Source organism: Cuculus canorus, chromosome 21 (assembly GCF_017976375.1).
Source record: "Cuculus canorus isolate bCucCan1 chromosome 21, bCucCan1.pri, whole genome shotgun sequence".
Taxonomy (NCBI): Eukaryota; Metazoa; Chordata; class Aves; order Cuculiformes; family Cuculidae; genus Cuculus; species Cuculus canorus.
In genome coordinates, this window is record NC_071421.1 from 5,231,408 (window position 1) to 5,248,709 (window position 17,302).

A 17,302-nucleotide genomic window follows, 5' to 3' on the forward strand; every position below is an offset into this window, starting at 1 on the left:
TTAATGTGTTAGAATGAGGGAAAGAAAAAAAAAAAAGCCCCTTAGCACAGAGCTTATTTACCATATTTAAATAGGAAATCATTCAACCAGCAAGGGGCGGTGAGTCTAACCACGTCTGTTCCTTCTTCTCATTTTTGCTGCTTTTCTAATCTCTTTTTTCCTGTCTTTGTGGGCACCACCTATTCTTGCATCAGTTTATTTTAGATACGTTCCTTTCCCTCACACACTTAGCCTTTGTACCTGCTTTTGTTCTGCTTTCTACAGCTGCATCATTTTCTCTTTGTCACAGGTCAGACAGAGAAAAGGCCACTTTCAGTCAAAGAGGGAGGCAGGAAAGACCCAATTCCTTTTTGGGTCATTTACTGAAGAAAGTAAGAGAATATTGCACTGTTTTACAAAGCTAAAAGCACAGGGCCTCATCAGCAGCTCCTTCTGGTTTTTAAATTCAAATGAAGAACAGTTAGGTCATGGCAACGTTCCCATAGTAATGGCTCTGCTCCAGTGCTGGCAATCCCAAATACAGGAAAAATAAAAAAGATGTGGCAGAATACGAGGATAAACGGAGGCTTTAATGTATATTAAAAAAAAAGATAAGTTATCCAGACTGGAGCTTATTGGATTTGACTGTGTAAATTCTCCCTGTGTTGCAATGTCAAAAACATTCACCCTAGGCTCTTTGGAGCCAAATTGTTCCCATGACAAAACCCTATGTACTTTTTAGCTGTCTTTCAGTTAGAAATTTTCAATAATGGCCTCAATAAAAGTCAGTTCTGCTCAGCAACTAAGTACAAGCCGTTCAAGATACTTTTCTAAAACTAGTAATAAAACGCCCTTACTTCTCCCTTTCAGCATGTAACCCTGACCGGAGGCACAGCGTGGAGACCTGGCAATCGCAACAGTGGACAAAAAGTCAAGCACCAAGGCTACACAGTAAAATCCTGGTGAGGACAGAAGAGCTACTATTGACCATTAATCTTCGCTGCATCCCTTGTGTACCTGACACTGGTTTGGCAAAAATAATCTTTCCATGTAGGAAATAAAATTAAGGCCAGGCCTTCTCTACTATTACAGAATTTTGTAGTAAAATTTCAAAAGCTTATCCTCTGAATAACAATACGGAAAGTTGCTGAGAAAGTTGGGCTTGTTTAGTGTAGAGAAGAGAAGGCTCTGGGAGACCTTAGAGCAGCCTTCCAGTACTTCGAAAGGAAAGCCGGGGAAAGGCTCTTTATCAGGGAGTGCAGGGATGGGACAAGGGAGAGATGGTTTTAAGCTGAAAGAGAGGAGACTGAAATGAGATATTGTGAAGAAATGTTTCGCTGTGAGGGTGGGGAGGCCATGGTCCAGTTGCCCAGGGAAGCTGTGGCTACCCCATCCCTGGAGGTGTTCCAGGCCAGGTTGGATGGGCCTTGGAGCCCCTGATCCAGTGGGAGGTGTCCCTGCTCATGGCAGGGGTGGAACTGGATGGGCTTTGGGTCCCTTCCAACCCAAAGCATTCTATGAAAGGGATTAGCTCTTCTTTTTCAGGTGAGCAAAAATAAAACCTTCAGCCTTGACTTTATTCTGTGAGGATTATGAAGAGCTAACCTGCATGGCACCACACACAACCTGAGCAATGAAATGTAGAGGAGAATGTTCTTTCATACCTTACGGGCACTCTTCCACATGTGTTTCATGTAGGCATAGGTCACTTGAGGATGTACTGTTGGCAGTGGGTGATCCAGCTGGCGAGATGGATCTACTCCCAAGAGCAGGACAAGAGTCTTATGGGCCAAAGCCTGGAGAAAGTCACCAAGAGGAAAAGCAGGTTAAAAGAAGCTCATTCTTAGCTCTGTTTCATATTGATCAGAGAACTGTCTGCCACTAAAAACTACCTGTGACCCTCCAGCTAAAGCAAAGACATAGCAGCCTTATTACCACTCCCTGGGAACATCAAAGGGTGAACCATAGGTCTCCACTGGGAAAGAGCATTAAATTCTTATTTCAGAAGTCAGTAGAGAGTGTGAAGTCTCTGTTTCAAGTATATAAATCTTGTGGCGAATGTTGAAATATGATTGTAGTGTTCGACGATAACAACATCACGTTCTAGATTTGACAGAGGGCTTTAGCAGAGCTATTATAAGTCACAGAATGATAGAATAGTTTGGGTTGGAAGGGACCTTAAAGATCATCCAGTTCCAACTCCCTGCCATGAGCAGGGACACCTCCCACTGGATCAGGCTGCCCAAGGCCCATCCAACCTGGCCGTGAACACCTCCAGGGATGGGGCAGCCACAACTTCTTCCCTGGACAACCTGGGCCAGGGCCTCACCACTCATTGTGAAGAAATTCCTCCTATGTCCAGTCTAAATCTGCCCCTCTCCAGTTTATACCCATTGCTCCTTGTCCTATCCCCACAAGCCTTTGTGAACAGTCCCTCTCCAGCTTTCTTGTAGCCCCTTCAGGTACTGGAAGGTTTCTATAATCAATCATCAGTGCTGCTTAAGAGCTTCCACGTATAGCATCCAACATAAAATTGGATCTGAGGGTTTCAGGTATGATACCAGTCCCACAAAGACACCCTTGGCTACAACTATGAACTCTGTCATTTTTATATTTCAACAGTTTCTGACAAGTATCGTCCTTAGAGGAGAGCCCATCCCACGTGGGCAATGAAAGTAGTTGGAAACACTGAAACAGCAAGACAACACCAACCATCTAAAAATCTGCTGTAGAGGGTAAAGCTTGGTAACGCTTACCAGTCTCCCACTCTTGCCACACAGGCTGGCATACTTGAGCCAAGTTCTCATGTCCTCATGAGGATTCACAACAAGAGAGCGGACCATCAATATTCTTTGCCAGTCTTCCACAATTCGTTGACAGCCCTGAGAGAAAAAGAAAGAGAGAACCCATCAGTGTCTTATCTCCAATCTACTCCACAGAGCCTTAATTCAGAATCTGAAGGGACTTTTCCTGGAATGGAGAGACTTCACTATCCTCAATTCACAGCACGCTGACATGACAACTAGCCGGCTACGGCTTTAACACTGCAATGTGTGAAGAAGGGTAAGTCCTCGACCGTTGTTCTCTACAGCCAGCTCAGTCTTTGCAGGCTAACGTATCCCCTGACTGGGAAAGGAGAAACATTTCTAAAGCAGAAATGCATCCAAAAATCATGAAATCTCTTTGTGCAATTCTGCACAAGTCAAGAGTTTCATAACCACTCTCAACCTAGTTTTAAAGCCAATTTTTGGCTTAAACGGTGACAAATCTCAAGATGGAGATGGTACAAAACCAAATGGCTACAAAGATATTTTTGTCATTGCCCTTTTCTTCTCCTTGCACATGTTGCTTTTAGAGGCTGGCATGACTGAACCGATACTCTGCCAGAATGCAGTTCCAACTGCTGTACGGCTTGTGCAAGCATTGTCTGATTCTTGTCTGTCTGAAGGGAAAAGCACAACAACACTGTCAGCCTGAACGATGAGTCTGTACCTCAAATGTCCAAGGATGCTACGGAGAAGTAGAACTGTAGAAGAGACAGTAACAACCAAACACCTGGTGCTTGCTGTAATGGCCAAGTAACTCAGGGTAACAGGGATGCTCTACAGTTTGTATTGATTCAAAGATGACTTAGATACTGTTTTGAACTAAACAAAAGAATTCCCAATGGCAGCAAGTACCCTAGCACCAAAGCATGTCCTTCTTTCCCTTTTTCTTTTCCCAAAAATTGAGGGCTGGCAAGTTAGGTCAAAGCTTGTTCTCTAACACCCAAATAAACCTCATCCAATAGGCATTTTAAAATTGCTGAAAAGCAGCTATAAAATGTGCAAGAACTGTATGTACTGCTTTCACGACTATAAACAGCAGTATTCAGACATTACACTTCCTGTCACTCTCAGCTTCTCCACCCCACTGGAATGATCCTGAGTTTTTCCAGACAGGAATGCAGATGGGAGACTAAAGCTTTGTCACAGTTTCCCAAACAGCTCAAAAATACGCAGCAGCAACAGCCTTTCATGAGGAGGCAGATATAGCAGTCACGGTGGAGAAATCTGCAGAGGGAGAAATTCCTCCTCCAGGCAGTGTACCAAAATTTGGTATAATGAGAGCATTTCACTCTAATTATGCTTGCCTCCCCTCTTCCCTTGCAGAAAATACATCTTTAAACAGTATTCCTGTACACGCTGCTTCATCTGATAATCATTTTCACTGTATGGATGCCTCTTGTAAGGAAATAGTCTCAAAAGATTTAGCTGATCTAAATCTTCAGAGGTGCTTTGGATTTTTGCTGTTCAGAGTGAGAAAGGCACAAACTTCTCTTCAAATAAAGGAAAGTGGCATTGCTAAAAGGTATCTTACAAGAGGACAAGGCTAGCCAATTCAAAATGTTCTTATAAGAGGTCAAAAAGCAACAGGACAAACTTCTATAAGTATGTAAATTTTCTGTCCAGCTTTCCAGCATTGTGAGAGAATTCACTTCTCCTTAAAATGCAGCCAGACGGGTAAAAAGTTCAACCAGCCCTATCTAAACCTGTATTTCCAGGTGTGATTCAATATTGAGATAAGCAGCCTTAGAGATGTTACTGGCATCTCCATTCCATACACATCTATTTCAAGGCTTAAATCGCCCAACTGAAGTGTGTCATCGGTAGATACCTCAGGAATATTGCAAAACAAAAGCCCAAACAAGCAGGACAAACGCAGCGCAGACAGAAAGCATGCAGCCATGTAAGCACATCTGTTATTGGGATAGAAAGAGGAATAGAAGGAATTTCTGAGCCACCACATTGACTTGAAAGGAAGCTGTTCCCCAGCACATCAGCATCTCCATCCTTAATTTTTACATAGATGTACCTGCAGTCTTTCCCACCAGATCTGGCGGATGATCTCACGGCGTTCTGGTACAAGTTTATACTGGATAACCTCTTCCAGCTCTGACAGCATCTGGCAGGATACCATAGCCTGAAGGAAACAATCACATTCCATCCCAATCACTATAGAACAAATCTATAATTAAGGAACAGTATTTTGGCATCAAAATCTTAAGCGCATATGCTGCCCAACAGGTAAAGGACTGCTAAATACCGGTATCAGGACAATTTCCTGATTCAAACTTTCTAAATATCAATTCTTATTTAAGGGAGATGCTCATTTCACTCTTTGATTTGTCCCAAAGCTGCTCTGAACAAAGTTACACTTCTTATCTGACAAGAGCAATTTAGGTTGTGGGCCTATACAGGTCTCAAGTTTGATACAAATGCTACTCAGAAGCTTTATGTAACTTCTAGAGAGAGTCTGAAGCAAAAACGAGGAGAATGAAGGCTGAGAGCTAGACACTTACCCCATAGGCTCGACTGTAGCTCTCTCCTGCCATGGCAGTCAGCTCAGCATCCAGCAGATCTCTGGCTTTGTCAATGCACTGAAATAGAAAAAGATATTGGGGCAAAGGTGTCACGTTTTCTCTAGAGTCAACCTCTGAAAGTGCTTTTCATCTATTTCACCTCACAACCAGCTGGTGTTGTCCCCATTCTCCAATAAGAACCAGGAAAGCACGTTATTAGGAGAAAGAATTGACAAGAAAACAACATTTGTGGCAAGTATAAGGGAAGTCAAGGGGCTTCATTTATCACCTGCACAGTCTCAAGTTTGTCTTTCTACCAAATCAAAGTTTGCAGCATTTCTAATCCCACTGTCATTGTAGAGCTCAGCACTAATAACATTTATAAAGGAAGAGGGAAGTTCACATTTTAGTACAAAAAAGAGCAGGTTACAAAAAAAGCCTCAAGAAATGTCTCTTGATAATATACAATGACAGGAAATAGCTTTCACCGTTTTACGTAACCCAGCAGATTTCTATGAATTTTACAGGACAGCAAATTCCATTTCTCTTTCTGCTACTAAGGCACGCTCTTCAAGCACGAAATGAATCCTGCTTTGGTTCCAGTCATTATATAATCTCTCATCTATAGTTTTTCCCCGTTCCAAATGTTAAAGGTTAATCACAAACTCTACCCCTTTGAATGCCTCGCTAATTTTACTGTGCACATCACCCAAAAATCGATGTATGGGCTTGACAGAGCAGACTGAATTTCTCCTTTATCGAAGCTGGCAAGCCAGCAGAGAATTCTGAGAAACCGTACTTGAGCTTCCTTGGAAAGTAAACAATATTCTTCACAACTACAGAGGGGGAAAAAGTCGCTCGACAAATCTCCTCTGTGACAAACAAGCATACCAACATGCCTCTGTTTAACAGACTCGTACCTTGCCTTAATTTCTCATTTCAGTCTAAGACTTAAGATTTACTGCTGCTACCAGAAAAATTAGAGCAAAAGTTTGGGTACATAATACACATGAGCACTTTGTGGGTGTTCTGTGCACTTCTGCCTCTTGCAGCTTTTCCAGTGAAAAATCTTACGTGTGCCTTATGCCACGAATGCTTTAATTAAGCAGTGCCTTGTACAACGGAATCTCTGCTGGAATACTACCTGTGCACTGCCTAGGAAACAGACAGAAGAGTGAAGAAGCCTAAGAATAAGGCATTCTTACACTCTGCAGCACTGGACCACTACCCTCCAACACATCTATTCACTGCTATGTTTCTGCAAATAGGAGATAAGCTCACCAAGGTGTAATACATCAACGGAAAAAAGGGTTATTGGGCAATTCATAGATTCATAGAATAGTTTGGGTTGGAAGGGACCTTAAAGATCATCCAGTTCCAACCCTCTGCCATGGGCAGGGACACCTCCCACTGGATCAGGCTGCCCAAGGCCCATCCAACCTGGCCCTGAACACTTAAAGGGATGGGGCAGCCACAGCTTCCCTGGGCAACCTGGGCCAGGGCCTCACCATTCTCATGGTGAAGAAATTCTTCCTAATGTCCAATCTAAATCTGCCCCTCTCCATTTTATACCCACTGCCCCTCGTCCTATCACTCCAAGCCTTTGTGAACAGCCCCCTTCCCAGCTTCCTTGCAGCCCCTTCGGGTACTGGAAGGTCACTCTAAGGTCTCCTCGTAGTGTTCTCTTCTCCAGGCTGAAGAACACCAACTCTCTCAGCCTGTCCTCATACAGGAGATGCTCAAGCCCTCAGATCATCTTTGTAGCCCTCCTCATAGGTTCCAGACAAATGCTTTAACACAGCTTGTCTTTCCATAGCAACAGAGCCTAGTCCATCTTAACCAGCTTTTAGGAAGCCAACAAGGAAGATAATTACCTGCTGAGCCAGTGAGAAAAGGTCCTGATGAAGAGCCAGTACAGCCCTGTAGAAGGCACCATCGTGGGTGTCCCGTGGGATCATGCAGGTGTATTCCTCCATGCTGTCCCACTGACCTGCAGAGACACGGATATCCTAAAGTAATATTACAGCCCTCTCTGCCAGGTGAGAGCAGAGCTGTGCTATAGTGCTTAGACATCAGCCACTAGGCCAGAATTCTGCCCGCTACTTCTCCATTGAGGTCAGCTACCCAACAGCTTGTCTTTGGCAGGGACAATGTGTTCTATATACAAACTGTATATATACACACACATAAAAACTGTATATACAACATGCACCGTTATAGACAAGCAGAAACATAAGGATTTTTTATTCTAGGCGAATTGTTTTCCTCATGTAAAAGGTTCTGGCATTTCTTGGGATGAAAAAATTGAAATGCTGACATTTCCAGAACATTTGCATGATTTAGTGTCCTACAAAGCGAAAGATGAATTTTCCTCAGCAAAGGCTGGCAGACAGCAAGTGATTTATAAGCATTTCTAGTAAATCTCAGGCTATCAGTATAACAGATATTTGGATCATTTATAGATTTATTCCACTTAAGATTGTCTAGTCAGCAGACACAGTCTATCTAAAGGCTCGACAGATATTGCTCGAGTTTATAAATTAAGAATCTGCCACAAATCTGAGAAATTCTCCTAATCTCTTTTCAAGTCTGAGCTGTTCAGTGTAAAAGGGACCAGTTAAGCAACCAATTACCTGCTCAGACCAATAAGGCAGTCTCTTTTTTACTTGAGACCGCACTGAGAGACCTTACATAAACGCACGTTTTCCAAAGGGCTTCCACGTTGAATGACTCTTGCTTCATCTGCCAAAGTAAATAATTTTTTTCTCCAATTTTGCTGTTTCTTATATTTTGTAGTTCTGCAGTAAATTAGAACTGTCTGTGCTTCCACACCGTGGGCTGTCATCGCACAAGGATACGTTACCTAGACCCCAGGCAGCAGCAGCAGCCATCCTAGCCATCTTAGCTTGGGTTTCATCATTGACCTGTGTCCACTTTTCACAGCATTGCTGGTGGAGCTGCCCCCTAAGAAGAATCCACAATTTCTGATCAGCAAAAAGTCTCTTCCAAGAATTCTGCCCTATTAAGCAACGCAACCGCTTTCCACAGGGAAGACAACAACCAGCCCTATAATTCTTTTTATATTGTATGGAAACTAGGATTCTTCTCCTCTGGCCAACTCAGACATGCTAATCTGATGACAAATATCCTATAATCAGAAAATAGTTTAAAAGACAAACTGTGCTTTGGAAACACAAAGGTTTGCTAACTACCGAAGAACAAAATGCAACGTCTATTTTATGAACTAAACTGTCAACTCCAGTCTACAAATACAGGCAAAAACCTCATCCCTGAGAAAAGAAAACAAACAACAAATCACCACCAAACAAGGTATGCTTAACAGTTTTTTTTTTTTGCAAGCGTCAGTACAAGGGACACGACCTGAATAGCTGGTGCATGGCTCCTGCTATCAAACAATTTGGATAAATACATCAAATTTGAAGACAAGAGGGTGGAGAATCGATGCTGCTGTAACCCTGTATGAAGACTTGACATGGCAAGATCTCCGAGGGGATCTGAATCTTTCACCTCCAGAGGAGAGGAAGCATTGGGATTTCTTAACATTATTTCTTTTAAATCAACTATGAATGTTCTAATAATCAAACCAATTACTGTGGGTGTTGCAGTTCCAGGATTTCTCAGGCTGGATACTCTGTAGCACTGGAATAGCTGCCAACAGAGAGGGAGGCAAACTTGCCTTCCCTAATGTCATTCTCTCTCCCCCTAAAACAGAAGATGAGTTAGTGAACAGAACTGATGGGCTGCCACAGGCAAGAGACTCATCATGACAGCTTAATGGCCAGGAGAAAGAAAACCAAACCAAACAAATGAAAAACCCAGCCAAAGCCAGCAACAGCAGTAAATCAGGTCCTCCGAGATGCTAATAAAGTAGCGTGGCTCTTGCAGACCTAACTACATCAGAAGACAAACGGCTAAGAAAATTCTGGCTGTACTTTCAAAATGTCACTGCAGAGGACTGAAATAATGATGCTGCGTGTTATCAGTTCCAGATTAACTGTCATATTCTGCTAAGCAGACTCCAGCAGCACTAACAGTCAAGTCAAACACTACTGAAGAGCATCAGCCCCCACACCATGGAATCCTCAGTCTGCGGATGATGTCTCTATAGTCAGTTGTGAAGTAGCAGACAGCACTTTGAAAGGCAATTCTGAACTGTAAAAAACATCTGCCTAGAGACAGAGTGCAGTTCTGCAATAGCAAGCACACAGATCTTTGTGAGATTGTGGCTGCTCTCATCGCTACAGACTATCAATAAATGAACAATATCTAGCTCCAACAGGAGCAAAGCATCCTTTGCAATACGTTTGTCATTGATCTATGAAGCAGCAGGAGGTTCAGAGAGGACAGTTTGCACAAATATATGTCCGGCAGGAGGTTGGAATTTCATAAATCCCTGGTGGGAACTGCCTACTCCTAGAAAAGATGACTGAGAAACTGCTCTGCAAGAGGATCTGGTTTTCCTACTGAAAAAGCTACACCCAATATGCCTCACTGTCATCTAGAAATAAAAAAGGCAGAAAAATGCTGTCAGAATTAGGTTTCTCAAACAGCTCTGTTTCTCTAGTAGTAAAATGACTTTAGTGAAGAGGAATCTCTGTACTGTGTGCCATCCCATGGGTTCACGTCAGGACCCATCAGGAGAGAGCTCTAGTGACATGAAAAGTTCAGCAGAGAGGCGGAACCTGGACCAAATCACATATGCCCCTGGGTAGAACTGCATGCTACAGTGCACAGGATGCCTTCTCCAATTATCTTCTTTGACTTGAAGTGAACAGGGAGAAAAAACAGAAGCCCCAGTTAACTAGCAAGCTAGAAGACACTACCAGCTCATCCTATCACAAAAATTTACTCTTATCAGTTATATGTTGACAACACAGATTTAACACAGGGTTTGAAATGACAAATGTCCACAAAGGCAATGCTAAAGAAAGCTAAAAAAGAATAATAATGAAAAACTCAGCCATCTACAAGATGAACAAAAGGATTTTAAAGGGACTAAATTTTATTTAGCATGATGTTACTGCCAGGTAACTATTGGGAAGCAGATAATTTCACTAACAGTTGTGCAAAGGATGATGACTTCTATATAGGTACAGGTCTGACCATGAATAAATACATAAATATCTCATGTTTTAATCAGAGTTATAAAGGAGGGTGACAATGAGCTTCTTCCATCCTCGTGTTTGACAAGTGCTGCCCAAAGTTTCCTGAGAGGTTCCCTCTACTCACAATTTCTTTCTCTGTTACAAGTGGGGTGGATCTGATCCTAAGATTGTAGATTCTCTTTCAGAGAGACCTTAACTTGCCAGATGGCCCATCCCAAATGGATTAGAGATGTTATTCTCAATTTTGATTTCAATGAACTAGGTGAGAAGTTGCTGGAAATCAACTAGCAAGTAAGCAGGAGTAAATAGCAATTAAGGCAAAAAAATTCACCAGACGACAGCATCCAGAGAAGAGTCAAGCATCATTTCTAAAGGCACCATTTTCGTCAGTCTTCAGGCATTCCCCTCTTACCATTCACCAAGTGCTTCCAAGCAACGCATCCGTCCTAGCATCAGCTCAGGATCATCTTTGTTTGTGTCCATCTTCTTGTCATAGGCCACCAGAGCATCTTCCCACTCATGAAGCTTTTCATACCAGGTAGCTTGAATTTCCTAAGGGGGAAAAAACCCATAACAGTGTGATTAATATTCAACATTCTAGATTAACTTTTCCAGCTTTTCCTGAAAAATTCTGTGTCTATGGTGGTCACTCAGCCCTTCTTCTATTCTAAATATCCTCATGGACTTCTGTGATACAGAAAAAAACCTTGAGCTGTTGTGAAAACAGGAATTGTAAGTGTGGCTTAACCTGCACAGAAGTCAATTCAGGCTTGCCAGAGGGATCAATCCAACACCATCCCTCTATTCAGCTCAGCACCTGGTGCTTTTCTTTCTGGAGAGGGAGAATGAATGGAACAGGAAAAGAGGTAAATCTATAAAATATTCCACTTCACATTGTTGCATATGCTCACCTTTAAACAAGAACAACAGTTGTGTGCTCAGGAATGGAGTGACTAACAGCAAAAAAAAAAACCCAAAGCCAAAGAGCACACTGGCTACCGCTGGGCCATTTTTTAATACAATGGGCAATTTTGGAGTGTAATCAGAGCCCTAACAAGGAATGGCTGTGGCTTGTGACAAAGACTTTAAAGTAAGCCAAGCCGTAATCCTGATCAGCTCCACAAACTTTTCTTCAGTCTTCGTTTCTAGATTTCTTTTCCCCCATTTTCAAGAAATAAATGCCTCAATATTTTTTCCATACTGATCCCTGCCAGTGTTTTTCTGCTCAGTCCTCAGCACCTCATGTCTTGACAGAGGCTGTAGAACACATCCCTTTCCTAGCTTGGTGGGCAGAGTCAGTATAAAACACGTTCTGCATGCCAGTTCTTCCACTGAGGACATTTATGTACTAGCCATTAACTTCTCAGCTCAGTCATAATATTTTGAGTCAGTTCCTAAAAGTAGAGGTCATGGGTCCTCTTCATTTCTTTTCACTGCCCATTCTGGCAAACTCCGTGTTTTGAACTGTATTACTGTTAAAAAGTGAGGTCTGAATTAGGTAACACAGAGCTTTTGCTCAACCCACCCAAGGAATCATAAGCAGCAAAGATGTTTTCAAGTCTGTACTTCTCTCAGAAAGGACTTCTCTTTCATTTTAGGAACTCCCCCATTTTAGAATCATAGAGTCATAGAATAGTTTGGGTTGGAAGGGACCTTAAAGATCATTCAGTTGAACACCTTGAACACCTCCAGGGATGGGACAGCCACAACTTCCCTGGGCAACCTGGGCCAGTGCCTCACCACTCTCATGGTGAAGAAATTCCTCCTTAAGTCCAGTCTAAATCTGCCCCTCTCTGGGTTATACCCATTGCCCCTCATCCTATCACTACAGCCTTGGTAAACAGCTCTTCCTCAGCTTTCTTGTAGCCCCTTCAGGTACTGGAAGGTCGCTATAAGGTCTCCTCTGAGCCTTCTCTCCTTTCTCTAGCAAAGGCTAGAGGCAGCACTTCCATTAAATCCTTACCTGGAGAGCATTGATGCAGTTTCTCAAAACCCCCAAGATTTAAAGCTTAGAACAGGAACTTACTCCCTCACTTCCCAGCTTCTTCTAAATAAAATAAATACTTATTTTGTCCAGTTGCCAGTTGCCCACAGCTGCATTTAGTGTCAATGATAGCAGCTGAATTCTCCTCCAAATCAGGCTCTTGCAGCCCTCCCCGGGTATCCCCATGGGCAGCAAGGCCTTCACCATGAATGATGCAATGTTATAAGCAGGATAAAACCCCAGCATGATTGAAAATACACATCACCACTCACCTACCCACACAAAACCCCCTACAAAATCCAGGAAAACATAAGATGTGCAAAAGAGAGTTACTCAGCAGGACTCACCAGCTCCCCAAAGTGCTTCATGGCGTATTCCAGTACCCCAGCAGCTGCTTCTGGTTGTTGCAGTTTATTGTTAATGCTGAAAAGGTAGGAAGAAAGAGACCATTAAACACAGTTGGCAATTATTTGGGGCTGGTATGAGCTTCTACTTGATAACACCAAGCTCTGTCATTAAGAAATACCAATGGAACACCCTCCTTTTTCTTTAAAACTTTCAAGTGAATGGTCTGACATACAGTGACCACATATTTGCAAAACAATAGATGCATGTGTATTCTCCAGACTTGTTACACAAAACAGTGATTACACATTATTATCAATTCTAAATATTAATAGCAGCCTGCACAGCGAGAATAATAGTTGCCAATAGTTTGAAAGGCATAATTTCTCAAGCAGCTGCACTCAAGAGCTTTACAGTACTGATTCTCTCTCTCAAACAGACCATCAGCCCCTTTAAAAGCTAGAGAAGAGATTTTAACGCCTCGCGAAATGGTCTGCATCATTAGAACGGTTGACAAATGCCACCAGGAAAACACCCGCTTACTTCACAAAAAGTTCGCAACTCTACTTTGTTTCACGCTTCATACAGTGCCTCTGCACTGCCACTAACCATAACTCGTGCTCCTCTTTGCTGGTTTTCAAGAACACATTAGGAACTCCTACCATGACAATCAGCCCTCATTCTATGCCAGTGAGCCCCTTGCCTTCCAAGGGCAGCTCAATTTTCTGAGTCACAAGCAAATAGGTTACTTGTAAGCCTCGTTCTCCAACTCAGCAACATGATATACATCTACTCTCTTAAATCTTTTCTATTTCACATGGTTTTCTGATCTTACTATCAGAAATGGCACTGTCTGCGCTTCGGTGCTTGGTGATCAGCACTTTTTCTAAGCCTCAATTTAATGAGGAAAACTCCTGCTATTATGTCCCTTCTTGCCTGATGTATCAGAATGACTGCTATTTTTCCTCGCTATGAGGCCTGTTGATCAGTAAGAGACAAGGAAATCTATAGGATTAAATGGAGTATTCTGAGCTGAAAAAAAATAGGGAAAACCTTCAAATGAGTGCTGTATTTCGCCTGTCTGTGGAAGCTTCCTTTCCTGACAACTAAAGAGTCAAACTCCTAGGCACATTTGGGATATCTGGGAAGGTCAAGTAAAATATCTTTGGAAATAGGACTCTAGAATGGCTGAGCTCAGATCAGATTTAGTCGGGCCAAGAACCATAATCACAGTTCCAACAGGCAGACCCCCAGAAACGGGAAGCACTTGAAATACATTTATGCCTTTTTTTAGAAAGGTAGTCAAAGAACAGTCTACCTCCACGCTTCCCAAGGGAAAGCAAGGCAGCGGTGCCTCGTAAAAGTGATAAATAGCTGTCACATTTCATATCGCAATGATTTAAAGAGCCATTGGCAGACACATCACTTCCAGCATGTCAGACAGTTAATTACTTTCAAGTTATCTTTCTTGTCAATGCTTCCTGACAAAACTGGCCGTTATCTTTTATTCTTCAACAATTAGCACTGCTCTTTCGCTTATGCTCCCTGGTGCACTCAATTACTCTTTTTTTGTTTCTTATTTTCGTGGCTGCCCAATGCAGAATTGAGTGTTTCAAGGCTGTCTATGGCTAGAATTAAGCAAAGGGAGGGGAAAGATGGGAAGAGAAAGGAGAAAGACTTTGATTTAAAAGAATACACAGCAGTAGATATAATAACACTTTGTCACTACTCATCATAAATGACTGTCTTGTAACAAACGATCTAGCCCACACAGTGAGTAAAGATCAGTAATTTTGTGGACTAGGATGAACCACTGACTGGGAAATCTCCCAACAGTTACTCCATGTTTTGATGCATCGCATTAAAAGAGCATATACAGAAAATATAGGGTCGAGAGGGGAGCAACAGCATTCACTGCTTTGGCAAAAATGGACCTAAACATAGAGAGGCACAACTGTTAGGAAGAGCACAAAAATCTCTCCAAGGCAAAACTCATGCATCCAAGTGAGCTTTATTAATATGGCTGAACATGGACTGACTTAATTCTTCAGAGCAATAAAACCTTGGTAAGCACTGCATCGCTTTGCTATTCAGTTTTACTGGCTAAGGGAAACACAGTTGCCTGTGGATTAAGTTCTGAACTTGTGTTTTGGAGTTTTTGTTTTCAAAAAACTCGGATTTCTGCTTTTTCTCATCCACTGGATTCAGTGTGCTCTGAGGACTGGAAGTATTGACAGAATCCAAAAATCACTGCTACCACAGCTGACTGGAATGTGTTTTCAACAGACCCAGCACTCTCTGCATACAAATTCTCTGACAGCGGCTCTGAAGATTGTTCTTCTCTTGGAAAAGCAGGTCGTGCTAAAGCATTTAAAATACATGTTTAGAAATCATCGCATTCGGTGTTTCCCCACCCTTTCACCTTTCCACTGCTAAGGCATTGCCTCCCTCCCTGCAGATCCAGTGAGGTCTGTGCTCAGGCAGAACCCTCCTAAGTTTTATAACACACTTAAGCACTGCAGAGGTGTCTTCTAGTTACTGTGCTGGAGACTGGGCAGAATGAACAATGCTACAGAAAAGCACTTAGAAGCCTCAAAGGGCAAATATTCCAGCTAGGCAGAGTTGCCAGGGAGTTTTATAGTCAGTGTTGCTGCTGGAAATCAAGGCAGTTTACTGGATTAGAATCAGGGGAATAGATTTCTCCTTCTATCTAGAAAAAGATAACTACAAAATCTTTCTGCACTAAAGGAGAAGATGGAAAAACACTTCTCAAGATAGAAACAATGCTGCTGGTTAACTCAGCAGACAGTAACTTAAGTCTTTGTTTACTGCGTGGTCTCCTTGCAGTTTTTCCCAATTTGTAGAAGCATAGAATCATAGAATAGTTTGTATTGGAAAGGACCTTAAAGTTCATCTAGTTTCAACCCCCCTGCCATGGGCAGGGACACCTCCCACTGGCTCAGGCTGCCCAAGGCCCATCCAACCTGGCCTGGAACACCTCCAGGGATGGGGCAGCCGCAGCTTCCCTGGGCAACCTGGGCCAAGGCCTCACCACCCTCATGGTGAAGAAATTCCTCCTTACGTGTAGTCTAAATCCGCCCGCTCCAGTTTATACCCATTGTCCCCAGTCCTATCACTACAAACCTTTGTGAACAGTCCCTCCCCAGGCTAACATGAAGTTTAATATTAAGGCAAAGATATGTCCTCCATACCCGCGGAGGGCAGTACATATTCATTTGATCATTTTGTTTAGAAGCTAGAAAAAAGCCACCACTACCACCTACTTCACTTGCAGGCTCAGATGCAGGCCACAAAAGCCAACTACCATATCTCATTCCTTGCAAGTTCCTTGGTACAGGTTGGGTAGGTCACACCTTACATCCATGTACGTCATCCTTGAGGGAAGGTCAAAGCATTCAGCTGTGCTCCTAGTAAGGACTGGCAGAGTCTCCCAGTACTAATGCTCTCAAGTAAAATACTTCAAAATTATGTATTTTAAATGCCAATAGTACACACATACAACCTTCTGAAATTATTTAAGAAAGAGCTGTCCTCATGTTTGCAGGCAGATATTAAAATGGGAGTCCGCAGAAATAACGATTGCCTAATTCATATCAACAAGATTTTGACATACTTTGAACTAATGCCCTAACTCCACCGCTTAATACCCACTGTTTAATTTCACATTTTATAGAATGCAAACAAAGTGATTAGAAGAATCGAGAAACAACATTAAGATCGTTATACTTTTCTTCAAAATGAGGATTAATCAGTTGCAAAACTGATCTCCATTTTTGTATGAGCTTGGCTCACCTGGACATAATACAGCCCAGTACAATTAAAATTGATGTCAATCACTATAACAAAAGCATTCATTCCTATACTCCAAGCGCAAAACCTTCAACAGCTGTAAGGGGCAGCTGGATTAGGAAATGAGACTGGCACACAAAGCTTTGTAAGAAGAAAACAGTTAAATCCAAGATTATAGATAGGTCGGCTCCCCTTCCCATTTATTAATCAACACCTATACTCTAACCAGGATAACACCTAATCCTCCTGTCCAACCCTAACCTATTGGCAGCACATGATCATCATAAGCGGAATATTAATACGTTACAAGCCTTCTGACAAAAAAAACCTGTAAAGCTAGAATAGCACAGTAACTGGAAAAAGTGCTTACCCATGGCAAACTCCTTGATATAAAAATCTCGGCCAAAAAACTTAAAATACTTGAATTTTACTAGTATGGAAAGGTTACATAAACCTACGGTATTAGAATTAGAGACACCAAATAAAAATGTAAGTCCTAGACGTGCAAAGGAGTAAAACGTAGCACGCAGTGCTAGAATCACAAAAAAGAACACTATTCAGAAGAAATATACTCCATTTCCTTGTACGTTTTAAAGGCTGTTTAAAACAGAAGCCAGACTTGCACTGGCAATGAAAATTTACTTCATCGTCTTCAGCAGGAAGACCACTCAAATGATGGACTTTTCTCCTCCACAACCCCCAGGCATAAATATCTAA

General features: G+C 42.3%; 1 protein-coding gene across 1 annotated transcript in view; it reads right to left on the reverse strand.

Annotated features, from left to right (window-relative positions):
• The window catches only part of MTOR (mechanistic target of rapamycin kinase), a 69,683-nt gene that overhangs the window by 19,267 nt on the left and 33,114 nt on the right, over nucleotides 1-17,302 (reverse strand). The window contains exons 29-36 of the mRNA XM_054085841.1: nucleotides 12,778-12,853; nucleotides 10,859-10,998; nucleotides 8,184-8,284; nucleotides 7,195-7,310; nucleotides 5,321-5,398; nucleotides 4,834-4,941; nucleotides 2,736-2,861; nucleotides 1,644-1,775 (exon numbers count right to left, since the gene is read on the reverse strand). Of these exons, the coding sequence (XP_053941816.1) occupies nucleotides 1,644-1,775; nucleotides 2,736-2,861; nucleotides 4,834-4,941; nucleotides 5,321-5,398; nucleotides 7,195-7,310; nucleotides 8,184-8,284; nucleotides 10,859-10,998; nucleotides 12,778-12,853 (877 nt within the window). The remainder of the gene's footprint in view (nucleotides 1-1,643; nucleotides 1,776-2,735; nucleotides 2,862-4,833; nucleotides 4,942-5,320; nucleotides 5,399-7,194; nucleotides 7,311-8,183; nucleotides 8,285-10,858; nucleotides 10,999-12,777; nucleotides 12,854-17,302) is intronic.